The 15,711-nt window shown below is 46.4% G+C and overlaps 1 protein-coding gene across 1 annotated transcript; it reads right to left on the reverse strand.

Annotated features, from left to right (window-relative positions):
• Positions 1-2,566: 2,566 nt before the first annotated feature.
• On the reverse strand, positions 2,567-9,156 carry LOC142839182 (diamine oxidase [copper-containing]). Its single transcript, XM_075955111.1, has 5 exons — positions 9,091-9,156; positions 4,844-6,417; positions 3,780-4,065; positions 3,334-3,466; positions 2,567-3,117 (listed from the first exon to the last, which is right to left on the reverse strand). Exons 2-5 carry the CDS (start codon positions 6,411-6,413, stop codon positions 2,848-2,850), a joined length of 2,259 nt encoding a protein of 752 aa, XP_075811226.1. The 5' UTR covers positions 6,414-6,417; positions 9,091-9,156; the 3' UTR covers positions 2,567-2,847.
• Positions 9,157-15,711: the final 6,555 nt, after the last annotated feature.

Consider the following 15,711-nt stretch of genomic DNA (forward strand, 5'->3'; position numbering starts at 1 on the left):
ATAGACATATAGATAGATATGTAGGTAGATAGATATGTAGATAGTTATTATGTAGGTAGGTAGATATGTCGATAGATATGTAGGTAGGTAGATATGTAGATAGATGGATATGTAGGTAGATAGATATGTAGATAGGTATGTAGGTAGATAGATGTGTAGGTAGATTGATATGTAGATAGTTAGTTATGTAGGTAGATAGATATGTAGATAGATGGATATGTAGGTAGATAGATATGATATAGATAGATGAGTGGATGATAGATATAAACAAATATACACATGATGCAGTATAACATATAGAAAAGAGAACAAGAAAGGGTTGGATTTAGTTAGTAAACATAAGTAATGAAAGATGATATAGAGCTAATTGCTTTCTATTTCTAACACTGTCATGGACTTCTTATTTTTTGCAAGTGGACAGTGTATAAAATATATTTGATAGTAAAACTACAAAACCCAGTGTGAAGCTCCACAGCTTCTGCTCCGAATGGCTATCTTAGCAGATGCTCATTGAGTTGTATAGTCTTTGGGTCTGATTAATTTTGGTGTGAGATATTTTTTTAAAATTTCAAAATAAATAATTTTATTATTTAAGTAGTGTTTATTTTAAATAATAGAGTTTAAAATTTAATTAAATATTTAATTTTTAATAAAATTTATTTTTTAAATAATAAAGTTTAAAATAAACACACACACACATTAAATGGAGTTATGTCACACAGAGTGATAATGTTTGCCACAAGACTATCTAACAAAATCCTCAGTGCTAGGCCAAGAAAAATCTTCTTTTTAGTATCGATCAGTGGAATCCAAGAGATCCTCAAAGCAATATAAGTTTTTACCATTGCAGCTTGAAGGTAAGGCTTTATTGTTGAAGACAGCACCCACTTTGGACACAGGACTTGGAGGAACTGAGCTAGCACTGGCCTGGAAGACTCACCTCTGAGGTCTAGCTTTCTCAGTATAGGAAGGTGCTATGCAAGCTCCCAAGGAAAAAAACAACCAGTCACCCTACCCAACTGAGAAGCCTACCAACCACAACAATGACTGGCACGGCAAGCTATCCCTGGTGGTGCAATAGCAACACTTTTATCTCTGGGATAGTCAACGGATGTCTAATTAGACTTAAATCCCATTCACTAGGAGGGAATTCACACATGGTACTGTAAACCTAGCCAGCTACCATGGCCAGAAAGGTCATAGGCCCTAGAAGAAAACCCACTTCTTCACTTTCTTAAACCAATATGGTTTCTGTCTTCTAAACACTTATCCTTATACCCTCGTTAAAGCTTCTTCTTGAAACAAAAGGGTCCTATCCCAGAGATCCATAGCTGGTCTGTAGAGAGTAAGCGATTGTGGCTGCCCGACTCCAAATGGTACATCCACACTGCGGCTCCTATACCTGAGACTCAGGAAAATCCCTAAAGGATCAGAGGACCAGTAACGTCTGCTGTGAAATAAAGAAGAGGTCATGGATTTGAGAGAGAGTACAGGGCATGGCACCTGGGAGGACTTGGAGGGGCAGGTGGAAGGGTAGACATAATGTAAGTAAATTACTCATAAAAATTAAAAATTTCCTTCCACAATTTTATACATAGATAACATAACACACACTTTGCTAATAATGTCCTCATTATCCTCTTAACCTCCTGGCAAACTCCTTCCCACTAGGTCCCCTCTTACTCTCTTGTCTTCATTCATTCATCAATCATTCCTTTTATAGCTCACTGAATTTTCTTGGGTTGAGAGGTATTTACTAGAGCAAGGGTAACTACCGGTGGTTACATCATCGATGAATATGACTTTCCGTTCCCTTAGCAACCATTGACTACCTAAAGCTCCTTAGTGGGATGTTGATGAAACCATAAATTTTTTTTTTTTTTTTTTTTTTTTTGGTTTTTTCGAGACAAGGTTTCTCTGTGGTTTTGGAGCCTGTCCTGGAACCAGCTCTTGTAGACCAGGCTGGTCTCGAACTCACAGAGATCCGCCTGCCTCTGCCTCCCGAGTGCTGGGATTACAGGCGTGCGCCACCACCGCCCGGCCGAAACCATAAATTTTCTTTTTTTTTTTTAGAACAATTTAGATTCATAGCAAACTTTAGGAGAAGGTAGAGTGCAGCCCCATATCTCCTGAGCCCTCACAGGCCTCCTTGATGATCAGCACACTGGCATTGTCCATGTATGACAACTGTTGAGACACACACACGTGCACACACACATGTACACACACACACACACGTACACACACACATGGGGTGGGAGGGTGCATAGTTCACATGATCTGTTTTATTTTGGTTTTTTATCACCCCGTTCTCTCCCGAGTGCTCTAAAAATGCTTTTTAAAGCCAATTATAGCCTTCTTTCCTTCATAGTAAAGAGAAGGCTGAAATCTGTTTTATTAGCCCATTGGCCTTGGGCTTTTTATATTTTTTAGACAAAACTGCAACAAATCAGCATATGTGTTTAGAAAGAGATCATGAGGTAAACCCAGACACCAGACCAATGTCTAAAGGGTGAAGGTGTAATTTTATTAGATTTCCAAATAACAATTTCCTTGTGCATGCCCTTCATTGAAGTAAGACAATTTCCCTGAAGCCTTCTGATAGGAAGATAAGAGCCTCAAATGTTAAAAACAAAAAGCCACAACCCACCTGCTAGAGAATTTCAGCATCCTTCCTTTGCATTGGTCATGGGATTCACTGGCAGGTGAGATACTGAAACATGAATAGAGCCCACGGCCAGCCCTCCCCCTACTGCTCAAAAGCAGCATACAGGGTAGAAACAGAAGGATTTACTGCCCGTCCCTTGGGGCTCTGGGGCTATTCTGCGGAGACTGGGACCAGATCCTTCACACAGGCTTGTAGGTGCCATTGTAGCGGAAAGGAGGCGGCCTCAAGCAGTCTCTGTCCTCAGGAACCCAGCGCTGGACATGGTTGTGGCCGCCTTTGTTCTGGGGCCACACTATCACAGTGTCTCTAGATGCCAGGGACGGGTCTTCTGGGAAGAAGTTGAAGGGCCGGATCAAGAAGCCCACAGAGTTCCCAGGTGTGGCTGTGTTGGGGATGTCCTCTGAGTGGGGGATGTGCAGGAAGCCCACTGTCACCCAGGCCACCAAATCCTATGGGAGAGACAAAGGTTTCAGAGGGTAGGGCAGTGCTGAGTACCAGCCATCTGAGTGTCTTGAAAGATGCCTCTACAAACTTCCTGAGATGTTCTCAGTCCCATCAGAGAGGCGGATGAGTCTGTCATGACCCTATCTTACCATGTACTAGAAAAATCACACTTCTAGGACCACAGGGCCTGAGGAGGGCAGGGGTGGGGATGGGGTCAGTACCTCCTCTTCAATGTTCTCATTGTTCTGAAGGAACTCCTCAAAGACCACAGGGGGATCCCAGGGGTCATTCTGGTTGTAGAGGCTGCTGCTGTAGCGCTCAGACTCCCGATACTTTGTCACAGCCAGGGGGTACCTGCAGAGACAAGAAGTCAGGTGACTCTGGGGACTAATGTTGCCTTTGAGCCCTTCCAGGGAACATCTTCGGGGTCAAAGACGGGCAAGTTGTTGCTTCTACAGAATGACTATCTATCTCCTGGGAGTCTTCAAGAATGTCCATCAGTACGCAAGGGTCAGGAGCCCTGTGAGCATCACCCTCACCCCTCCCTCCCCAAGAGCAAGAGAAGGCATGCCCACAAACACACAGACTCAGAGCCTGGAGGACAGAGGCACAATCAGGCACACATAGTCGCTGAAGGGAGCCCTTGGCTGTCCCTGAGTCTCCTCACCTGGCCCAAGTGACAGCCCGCTCCTCCGGCAAGCCTGGTGGCAGCACCTGCTCAGCCATAGAGTGGATCTGCAGGCGGTAGCTACGCCTGTGCTCCCAACAGTTCTTTTGAGGGCTGCTAAAGAGCAGGTACTTGGGCAGAGTCTGGCCAAAGCGGAATGAAGCCTGGCGCTCCCGGGAGTACTGGGTCTGCTCGAGTGTGGGTTGGACCACGGAGTGACTTGGGCTCCAGGGATTGGTGATGTTTTCCAGCTTTGTCTTCAGTGTCTGGAAGCTGTTCTTGGTGCCTGGGAACATGAGAGGAGATAGAGGGTGAGACTCAAATATTGGAAGGGAAACCTCGCTGTTCAAAAGATATCCACCCCAGACTACACCCAGAGCCAGCAGGAGAAGATGCAGAGCCGAGGGCAGGCATTGGTCCAGTGGTGGGGCACCAAGGCGGTGGCAGTGACAAGGAAGATGAAGCCAGAGGAGTGAGAGGTCAGGTCACAGGCCAGTGATGGCATGGGGTACATGCACAGGATATCCTTCAGAACGTTTTCTGTGCTCTAAACCTTGGCGTGGGGCAGCCATGTTTGTACAGGACTGTCAGGATACTATGGGTCAGAGGTCAAGTGGGGCCAAACAGGTAGAAACTATTCACCTGGTTTCAGTGGCCTTGCTCTGCTCTCAAATCCGATATCAGGTGTCACATCCCTGCCACTCTTCTGTGGAGCCATCATTTATCCACGAAACCCACTGAGCAGTCCCAGATGGCCCTGGGCTCCATTTCAAAGCACTAGGCTTCGGAATCTGTAACCCGCCTGGACACTTACCCCTTCCTCAATCTGTGTATACCAACCCACTCAGCCCAAGGCAAGGACAGATGCACACCCCACATATAGGGTAACCCTAGGATACTGTTCACTGTCTCTATTTGTCAGGGACCCATGCTGCTTCATATTGCTAGGAAGCAGACAGAAAGAATAACCCTAACGTGACTCAGAAGCTCAACCCATCCCCGTGGAGTGAGTCTGTCAGTGAGAAGCAGCCAAGAGATTGAGAGGATCTGGTACTGAGTCCTACCTGCCACATCCAGGTCAACACGGTAGTGCACGAGGTGGGTGTGGATGTTGCCAAGCAGGTGGGTTTGTAAGCGAGTGCCATGGCGCAGCCCCTCAGGGGTGTAGAAGGTGGCATGGACATAGCCAGTGGCGTGCATCTTGGTCTCCATTACACCGTTAGGGTAGAAGATGAAATCCCAGATATAATCATAATTGTAGACTGTCGATGTTGTCCGAAGCACCAGCACATACCCCTTCAAACCCGCGTAGAAGTTGAAGCCGCCTTTAAAGTTTGAATTAAAGTGGCGCCTAAGGGGCACCCCTGTGGGCATCTCAAAGAGGCAGAGAGCATGTGGATAACGGACAGGGCCATCGCTGTCGTAATAGTGGAAGGCGTCCAGGAAAGTAGCAGTCTCCGGACAGTCAATGCCAGGGGCCAACTCATGAGTGACACTGCCCAGGCCCCAGCCAACATCAATATATTTAGTCTGCATGCCTGCAGGTGTGTGTCCTCCATACAGGGCCACAGCCTCTTGCACACTGACCTCGTAGGCGATACGCTCACCTCCAAAGAGCACATTAAAGATCTGCAGCCCAGAAGAGGTTCTGAGACGGTAAGAGAAGCTCCAGCCTCCATAGATCACGGTGTGGCCCTCCAGCTTGTACCGGGGGCCATTGGGCTGAACAATGTGGGGGCCAGAGACATTGATAGGCATGGGAAACTCCCCTCGGCGCTTGTAGGAAGAGAAGAGCGGGGGCTGCTCTGTGCTCTCAGGCAGCAGGTCCCCGAGGACCACCGTGTCTACTTCTCCATTTGCATATTTCTGAGCCAGTTCCTCTGGGCTGTCGTAAAACTTCCCATTATACCAGAGCTTCTCTACTCTCCAGTCCTGGTCATCTGTGCTCCCATGATCCACAAGGATCTCCAGACCCGTGGGGTGCAGGAAGTAACCTTCTACATAACGCTGCACAATAAGCCAGCTTCTGCGCTGACCAGACTCCACACCACGGGGGGCCACATCAGTAAAAGTCAAGCACCGGGCATCACAGTCCAGGAATGAGAAGCCAGTGGTGTCGAGGAAAAACTGATGTAGAGGTGCGATGGCTCTCCTCAGCATGTGGAAGAGGAGGTCGTACTCTGCCGCCGAGATGGGTCTGGATGACCAGGACAGGTGGTGCCCTGGCCTGGGGGAGAGTTCTCGAATGTAGTATGGCAATGGCAGGGGCCCCACAGCAAATTCAGTGATGTTGGGGTGCTCCTGGGCACCGAAGAAGATGATGGCCCTGGCTTCCCGAACAGGGCTTTTTCCTCCTTTATCCAGAAAGTTCAGCACATGCTTCTTCTTGGGAAGCAGCAGCTCAATGAGAAACACTGAGTTCTTGGCCATGGTCACTTTCTTGGATGGCTGGAGCCCCAGCTCCGTCCTGTTCCTCAGGAAGCTGTGCACAGCCTTTATCTCCTGGGCGCTCAGGTCTGCAAATACCCCAGCTTTGTCATGAGGAGTCCTCAGGGCAGGTTCTGTGCCTGCCATCTGTAGCATCAGCAGGACAGCTCCCCAGGTGAAGACGCGGCTCATTTTTGTTAGCTTCATGGCTCTGGAACACAGCAGAAGGGAGGAGACAACTTGAATATTGCCCTTGCTCTACGGAGCACCTCAAAGCACCTTGTCCCTCAGCCCTGTCACTTCCCTACCTACTAGCTCCCTCTTGTCAATCAAACTGAAGGCAGAGATGGGGTCTCTGGGTCCCCACTTGCGGTTCCGAATGCGTTGCACGCATACGCTGATTTCTCCTCTCTTCTGTTACCTCTTAGAGTAGCACAGATTTTCTTGTCTACACATCCCTGGAAAGAGGAACATTTTCCTCAGCCAGGGACATGAGCCACAGCAACCCAAGAACTGAACCTCAAACATCACAGACTTGGTGTAACAGATGGTTATACTCATTGCAAAACAACTGCCTTTTATGAAATTGTTCATGTGTGTATGTGTGTTTGTATCTGGGTAAGGCTGTGTGTGTGCATGTGCTATGTATTTAAGTGTGTGTAGGGGAGAAGTCAACTTCAAGTGTCTTTGTGTGTGTGTGTGTGTGTGTGTGTGTGTGTGTGTGTGTGTAAGGCAAATTCCCTGACTTTTACCTGGAAATCACTCATTTCATGAGACTTCCTTTAGCGACATTTCATTTGTATTTTAATAAACAAAGCTTGCCTGAAGCTTTAGAGAGTAAAACAGCCCTACTCATCAGCCATGCTTAACAGGCAGTGGTGGCACACACCTTTAATCCCAGTAGCCACACTAGTTTACCATCGAAACCAGGTGGCGGTGGTGCACGACTTTAATCCCAGCACTAGAGATGAATATAAGACGGGAGGAGACAGGTTTGAGGCTCAGTCTCATTCTGAGGATTCCTGGAGGCAGGATCACCATTTCTGACTGAGGTATAGGTAAAATCCAGTGGCTGGATGTTTTGCTTTTCTAACCTTCAGGTTGAACCCCAATATCTTTCCCTGGGTTTTTATTAATCGTGCTACAGCTTGCCACCAAGCAAGCTTCAGGAATGTCCTGTCTCCGCCTTCCTGGCATTGGGATCACAAGCATGTGACATCACTCCTGGAATTTCAAGTGTGTTATGGGGATCAAACTCAGGTTCCTGCTCTTGTAGGGCAAATCCTATCTCCCCAACAATAAAATCCCCTGTAGGGGCCACCTTTTGAAATTCCGTATAGATGTTCAAAGTGGGTTCAAGTCCTGGTAAATGACATCGTCTTGACCATATTGCTTATGGTATCCACGGTCTCAACTGTGAACTAGAAATGACAACATCATCATGCTCCACTCTAGACTTGTCCAAAAAATGCAAATCAGATGTGAAAGTAATGAATTTGGAACAAAGCTGGTCTTGCGGGAACATCTGGAGTGCTAGCTGAACACCGGGAGGGCTAGCTAACCTATTTCTGTAACTGACCCCTGATGATGCAGTCTGCACACAGCACACTGTGGGTGGTAAGCTCTGCAGACTATGTGGGGGAGCATAGGGACAGTCAGGTCCAACTTCTCTGGCCCCTCATTGTAGAGAGGGGATAGAGACAGGACCTTCCTTTTCCTCTTCCTTTTTCTAACCCTGTCCCCAAGCCATCAGGAAGTATTTTGTATGTTCTCAGGGCAGGGTCTCTGGGATGCTAGGATTCTTAAGTGTCTATCTCTCTGAACTCCCTTGTACCTGGAGCGAGGCTGTCTGTCAGGCCCTGCTGTGTTCAGAGTTCCCAGGAGGACCTCTGCCCCGGCACATATGGTGGCTTCTGTCATTGTCACGAGCTCTGATTTCCCAGATCCTAACCTCAATACTGCTGGGCCTCAGTGGGAGCCCCTCCCAGTGACATTTCTCAACAGAAGAGCTGCTTTATGTCTGTCACTGACAGCAGAAGGCTCAGGCAGAGCCTGGAGTCCTACTCAGACATTCCACTGGTCTTCTGACTGGACTGCTCAATCCTAGACTTCAGTTTTGAGAGTGTTTTAGCTTCATAGCTACCTTGGGCAGAAAGTATAGAGCACTGTCCCATATCCCCTGTCACTTCCCCCAGCCTCCTGTGCTATCAGCACCCACCAGCACATTCCATGTGTAACAACCGAGCCACAGGGACAATTGATTCATTAACACCCAGAGCAGATGGTACATCCAGAGGATCCTGACAGGTGTAATGATGGGCACCCACCACCACGGTGTCAGGCAAGAATCTCACTGTCCCCTTCTCCCCAGTTTCTCCAAGCTCTCCACATTCCTCCTTTTCTGCAGTTCAGCCTCTACCAACCACTGATCTTCTACTGTCTCTCTGGAAGGTGGGGCTGGAATCCTAATGGAGGCATTGTGTGCTCCTAGTGTTTCCATGCCCTTTACGGCCAGTCTCCCTCTTTACAATTTATCACCAATCTGTTTTTGCTTTAGCCAGGAGGAAGGAGATGCAGAAGACGTTTACAGTCCTCTCTTCTGAAGCCAAATGGGCAGTATGAGAGAGGGACCTGCTGCAGACTCATAGAGGCAAAGGAAAACTTGGCAGCCTTTGACCCTCCTAACTTCAAATGAGAGGACTGCAAGCCCCTTGCAAGCCACCCTCTTAAGGGCCCTCTTCTCTCACCCCAGAGTTGCCTGTAGTGGCCTTCTCTAGTCCATCCTGTGCTCCTGAACTTTCTAGATCTCCTCTCTCGGTGTCTTCCTGTTCCCCACCCCTCACACTGTGCCTTGTCACCTTGCTTTTGCCCCTTCCCTGCTGACCTGTTTGGTGTCCCATCGGAATCCACCTGTGTGCTCTGCTCCGTCGCGCCCCCTCTGCTCCGTCGCGCCCCAGCTCCCAGACTTTGTTCCTGGACACTGACCCGAGAAGGCTTCTTGAAGATATTGGACCCCGCCCCACAGGGAGGGACCAGATGAGGTATGGGTCAGCCCAGCTGGGGATCAATAGCCCATGGGTGCTGGAGTGATGCTGACTGAAGTACAAGTGTCTTTGGGCTGTTTCCCGGTGACTTCTTCTTCCCCAGTACCACTTTCGCAAGGATTGTCTTCAACTTCCTCTTTTGCAAGCTGTGTAATGTCTTAATTTGTTAGGGCAAAAGCTGTGGGGAAATTTACTAGCCATTTCTTTCTTTCAGCTTTGTTATTTATTTACTTAATTTATTTATTTGTTATTATTTACTTTGATACATATATGTTTAGTATACATACCCAAATATTTAAATATGTTTTAATCAAAACAGTTACATTGCATTACTCCTCATCTTTTCTTTTAAGAGGGTCCTTTTAGGAGGTATCCTCCCTCCAACCCCTCTCATTCCCCCAGCTCTCAAATCCATACATAGTCTCTTTTTCTTTGATTATTATTGTTACATATATGCCTATATATGTGTATATTTATGATTGATATTTATGCACAAATAAACAAACACAATCTGCTGAGTCCGATTTTATTGTTTATGTGTGTATGGTTTCAGGGCTGACTATTTTGTACTGGATAACCAATAAGGAGGGTTCACCCTTGGGAGAGGATAGTTTTCCCTCTCCCAGTAATTATTAGTTGCCTATGGTTCTTTGTCTAGGGGTGGGACCCTGTGGAAATCCCCCCTTCCACATCAGCATGTCTGATATTGCCATAGCTCCGGTCTTGTTTACACAGCCATTTCTAGGACTGACTGCTTCACAGCAGGCTTCCCAGCTTTCCGGCTCTTAGAATCTTTCTGCCCTCTCTTCCATGCCGTTCTTTGAGCTGGAGATGCAGGAGCTGTGATGTTGATGCACCTGCTGGGGCTGGGCTTCCCATAGTCTGTTGATCTATTGTGTTCAGTTTGGCTGCCTCTCATGGTTTCTATTTGCTGTAAAGAGAAGCTTCTGGCCAGACCCCAACCACACACGTTCTAGGACTTTGAGTGGAAATAGCTTTAACACCACAATGATGACGGACAGTGAAAATGAAAGTTTCTGTCTTTAGAGTCGGGAATTCTTTGTGGGCTCAAAAATTTCATAGAGAGTTCAGGAGGGCCGGACCAGAAGACGGTTCCAGGAACAACCTGACAGTGGAAAGGCTACTCCCTGTACTTTATAGAGGAAAACAGTTAGCAGCATGAGAAGATGCTTGCACAAGTTACAAGTAGAGGGAGGAGTAGCCTACATAAGGATGGGGCTGGACCCCTATCTCACAGCTCACTTGAGATGGATCAAAAGCATAAATATGAAGTAGAAGCACGGAACTCTCAGAAGGAAACAGAGCCCAAATCTTCTTACCCTCTGGTTTGATATACAGCAAATAAATAGGACCGCAGCAACACGAGTTTACACACTTCAAAGGCGCTAAGGGAGCGACGGAAGAGATGTTCATCAATCCTAAGAGAATGCCATCTACAAAGGACTCGGTACTCAATAAGAGAAGGACAAACAGTTCAACAGTTTGAAATGGGCAAACGGGGCTGGAGAGACAGCTCAGTGGTTGAGAGCAAGTGCTGCTCTTGGAGAGGGTCTGAGTTTGATTCCTACCTTCTAGGTTGCCTGTAATTCTGGATCCAGGCCCCAGAAGCCTCTGGCTTCCTCAGGCATTTGTGCTCATGTGCACCTACTGTCCCTAACACACACACACACACACACACACACACATAATTGAAAACAAAAAATAAATTCTGAATTTAAAAAGTAGCAAGTGTTTGAGCAGGCATCGGTCTGAAGAAAACACCTCATCAATTTCAGTCACCAGATACGTGCATATCGATGCCACGACAACTTCAAACTCCTGTCTGCTGCTTGGAAATAGCTCATTGTTGCCAACTACTGACTTCTCACTGTCCTATAATGTAGGTGAATCCATAAGAGCCAGTTGAAAGGGGTAACAAAGATTTATTAGGATACACTATACAACCAGGAAGACAGCCACCGTGGTCCTCTGTTCAGCCTGGGAGCGAATGGCACCAGAAGTCCAATCTCCAGCCACCAAGCACAAGAGAACATGACTGCCTCCCTCTTTCCTTCAAAGGGATCATACCGGCAGATTAGAAGCACTGTCTCCATTGGGTGAGCTAGCTAAGGTCACTATATACAGTGAAGGTCATTCCACTTATCCAACTGCATCTTTAAACTACTCCCCCTCTACACCCCACCTCTCCCTAGGCTCTATTGACCATTATACTACTCTCTAATGTTGTTGGAAAATCAGGGTTTTTCTCACTATGTGGTCCTGGCTGGCCTGGAACTTCCTAAAGAGACCTGGTTGGCCGCAGACTAATAGAAATCTGCCTACCTCTGCCTCCCAAGGACTGAGCTTAAAGGTAAATGCCACCACACCCGACTCTATTCTCTACTTCTATGAGATCAGTGATGAACTCTTGGACTTCCATATATAAGTGAGAACACAAAGAATTTGCATTTCTGTGCCTGGCTTATTTCAGTTAGCATAATATTCTTCAGTTCCAGTGATGGAATTTCTCAACGCAAATGACAAATGACAATCTGAGATGACAGACATGCCCAGTTTCCTGATAATTACATATTCTATCCATGTATTTAAATGTCACCTCTTATTTCATAATATCTACAATTACTGTGTGCCAAATCAGATAAAAATATCAACAATAGCAATGAAATACATAGAACAGAAAAACGTGATATATTAGTAAGTGTTGGCAGGATGGGGTGAAATCTGAGCCCTTATGCATAGTTGGTGGTGTTGTAAAATGAGACAGCCATTTTGGAAGACATGAAGAACACGAGCTTTCCATATGATCTAGAAATTCCACGCTAGATAAGCACTCAAGACAAAAAAAATATGTTCATGCAGATGTGTGCACAAACATGCTAACAGCAGCATTAGTCACGATTGCCAAAAGGCAGAAGAAATTCAGATGGTTTACAACAGATAAACAATTATTCATCCACAGAGAGGAAGAGATACTGATATGTGCTACAGCATTTTTAGACATTAAAACACTGTGTTACAATGGAGTACTATGTAGCCGAGAAAAATAATGACATCTTGAAATTTGCAGGCAAATGGATGGAGCTAAAAAACCATCATATTGAGTGAGGTAATCCAGATCCAGAAAGACAATTATCATATGTACTCACTCATAAAGCAAAGAAAACCAGCTTACAAATCATAATCCCAGAGAACCTAGATAACAGAGAGAACCCTAAGAGAGACATACATGGATCTAATCTACATGGGAAGTAGAAAAAGACAAGATCTCCTGAGTAAATTGGAACCATGGGAGAGGACTGAAGGGGAGGGGAGAGGCAGGAAGGGGAACAGAGAAAAATGTAGAGCTCAATAAAATCAATAAAAAAAGAAGAAAAAACCCACCGTGTTAAATGAAAGAAGCCATTTACAAAATGTCACAGATTAGATGATTCTATTTGCAGGAAATATCTAGGGAAGCCATCATCTCCAGAAGGGCGGTGATCTGTAGAGTAGATTAGAAGTGTGTTGGCTGTTGATGGCTGGAGATGAGATAGAAAGATGGGGTGAGATATGATAATTGTGGGTTCTTCTTTTTGAGCTGAGAGCAAAGTTCTAAACTGCTGATGTGTTGCATGTCTCTGTCATGTATCACAATCCACTGGTGTGCACTCTTTAAAATAGTGAATTGTGTATACAATTTCTCCAACAGAGCAGGTTTTTAAAAATGTGAGCGGATGGACTAATATCTAGAATACACAAGGAATGCTTGAGAATCACTCAGAGATGGCAATCTCTGTGGAGTCCTGGGCAAAGAATGTCAAAGGTAACTTTACAGAGAGGAAACTAAAAGGGCTCAGGATTAAGTATAGTAGCCATTTGAAAAAACCCAAAACATTAAATAATGAGATCTAAGCGAACACCCACTAATGGCAGAAACTGGAGAGCTGGAGGATGCCAAGTGTTGCCATTGAAGTGCAGAGAAGAGAGGCCTCTGAGGCAGCTTGTGGTAGAGAGGAGTTGGTACAGAAAGGATGCTGCACGCATGCCCTGCAGGTCAGCAGCTCTGCTCGGTGTTGCATATGGTAGAGGTTCTGACAGGCCCAGAGGTGGGGCAGGGCACAGTTGTTGTAGAGATGGGGTGCTAGAGGGTGCTGGGCTCATCACAAGGACAACAGCGTCCATGCAGTTGTGGACACAAAATGTGAAGGGGTCTAGCAGGCCCAGGTTTGGGAAACATGATGCTGAGGGCCTTGCCCTTCCCCGATCCGTCTCACTTGTAAAGTATAGATGACATCCCTAAGCTAGCCATGAAGGTCCTTATGTGGACACTTTCTTATGCCAGACTCATTCCTGAGGCTGGCCACCAATGTACAGCAATCAAAAGCTCCCTTTGGCTCATTTAATTAACATGCCCAGTCAAAACATACCAGATCCAAGCACACCCTAGCCCATTTTAACACAGCCCCTTTTGCTCTTCTTAAAATTACACCTGCAAGGTCATTCGCTGCTGTTTATCTGCCAGAGTCAGAAAGCAGCTGCTTTAACTTTCCTTCCCCTCTTAATAAAGGATCTTTCTGTGAAAATGAGTGTTTGGGTGTGGTTGGTGCCTAATCTGGGGTCTGGGAGGGAGCTCCTCATTGTATGGTGTCCCCTTCAAAGTGTTCACACAGAAACCAACAGGAAAGGAGTTCAAGATCATGGGAAGAAGAAGGCTGAAAGGCAGAGCACGATGCTGTTCCATTAAAATGGAAAGGAACACACACAAAATCACTGGACGTATTTTAAAGAACCAATACACACAAAGACCAACATTCAACTCACTAGAGCGGCTCCCTGAATGCTGTGTGATTTTTCTTGGGGAAATGAGAATAAACATCTATTCATCCCCAGACAGGACACCAATGGCAGACCAAAGACAGCCTTCCACCTAAGTCTAGATGGGTGAGCCAATGTGTTTACAGGAGTTACTTAAAGGAACATGAGTAACTCAAACGCAACTCATGAAGGCTGATCCCTGGCTCTCTCTGTCTGAAGCTCCACAGCAGAGGGTCTCTTTCTCTTGGGCAGTTGCTTCCTGTTTATTAACCCTGGGGAAGAGTCTTATAACTTTCTGAACTTCCTGAGCCTTGCATGCTGTTAGCTTCCCAGGTCTAAGGAGCCTCCTTCCTCCTTCCAGTGGGCAATGCTTGATTTAGGAGGAAAAGGTTTATAATTCCTGACCCCTTCCTCTGACTCTTATATTCTTTCCGCTCCTTCTGACATGTTATCTGAGTCTTGGGGTTGGGGTGCGATATAAAGGTCTGATCATTTTCTTCCCTTTATGGTTGAGCATTGGACTTTATACCACGGTGAGAGCCATATATTTTCAGCAGTTTGACCCGCTAATAATATCTGCAGTAACCACCACCCACTGTAAAAAGGAACTTCCTCTTAATGACCAAGGCTGACAGAATTGACTATCTATGGGCAGAAATACAAGCATTTAGAAAGCAGCTTACTAGGCCTATCACATCTGTTTAACAAAGCTACAGCAGAGGGGTTTTGACATTCCTAATGACGGATCTTTGTTCTGGATTCAGTACCAGACATGGTTGCTTCCTGCAGAGTGGACCTTAAACCCAACAGAAAATCAGTTGTTTCGACCCAAAGTTGTTGAGCTGCTATTGCACCCACAGGCACATGTTGTTTGGCATGTGGGTCCATAGCTGAGCAGAGCGGATGGTAATACTTCTCTTCCCAGTCATTTGCACTCCTGGGACTACAAAAGCCAGCCATGGGGGAAAGAGCATCCAGTTCAGGCCCCCAGGTTGGTTCTCTATGCCCTGTAGCAAAGGCATGGGGTGTCTTCAGCAATGGGACTTATCTAGTCAGGGAGGATAATCAGTAGTACCGGCCTTAGCCTGGATGGTGTGGGAGACTCGGGATTTCCCCTGGCCTTCATTCTTAGCAAGGCAGACTACCCTTGGCACTGGAATCTTCGCTCAACCATTCAAGGGGTTCTGGGGTGCCCCTTCCTACCCACACCTTTGTTCAAACTCCTGAACTGATGTTTTTAGTGTCTTTCCGGATGCTTTGCCAACTGTGCATGACACTCGAGGGTTAGCAGTATATGGAAATTTCAGAGTGGGAAGGATCTCTGAAGGCCCAGTGCTGCCCATTCCAAAACCAGAAATGCCAGTTGTTCTCAGATGTTTAAGAAGGTATTGAAGAAGAAACGTCAGCAAGGGCCAGCATAGCACAAAATGATCCCGTCACCTCTACCAGCCGTTTAGTCGGAAGAGCGATAACAGCAGAGACGAGACATCACCTCATCTAGTCCTCCATAACCTTGTCATTGTCCATGAGCCATTTGGCCTCCTCTTGGGGGAGGATGAGGATGCTGCTGCTTCCATGGCTGCTGCTACCATTTACTCTCTCATGTTGACAGGCTTTGGAGCAGGGCAATGAACATCACCTCTCTG

This window comes from Microtus pennsylvanicus, chromosome 21 (assembly GCF_037038515.1).
Source record: "Microtus pennsylvanicus isolate mMicPen1 chromosome 21, mMicPen1.hap1, whole genome shotgun sequence".
Taxonomy (NCBI): domain Eukaryota; kingdom Metazoa; phylum Chordata; class Mammalia; order Rodentia; family Cricetidae; genus Microtus; species Microtus pennsylvanicus.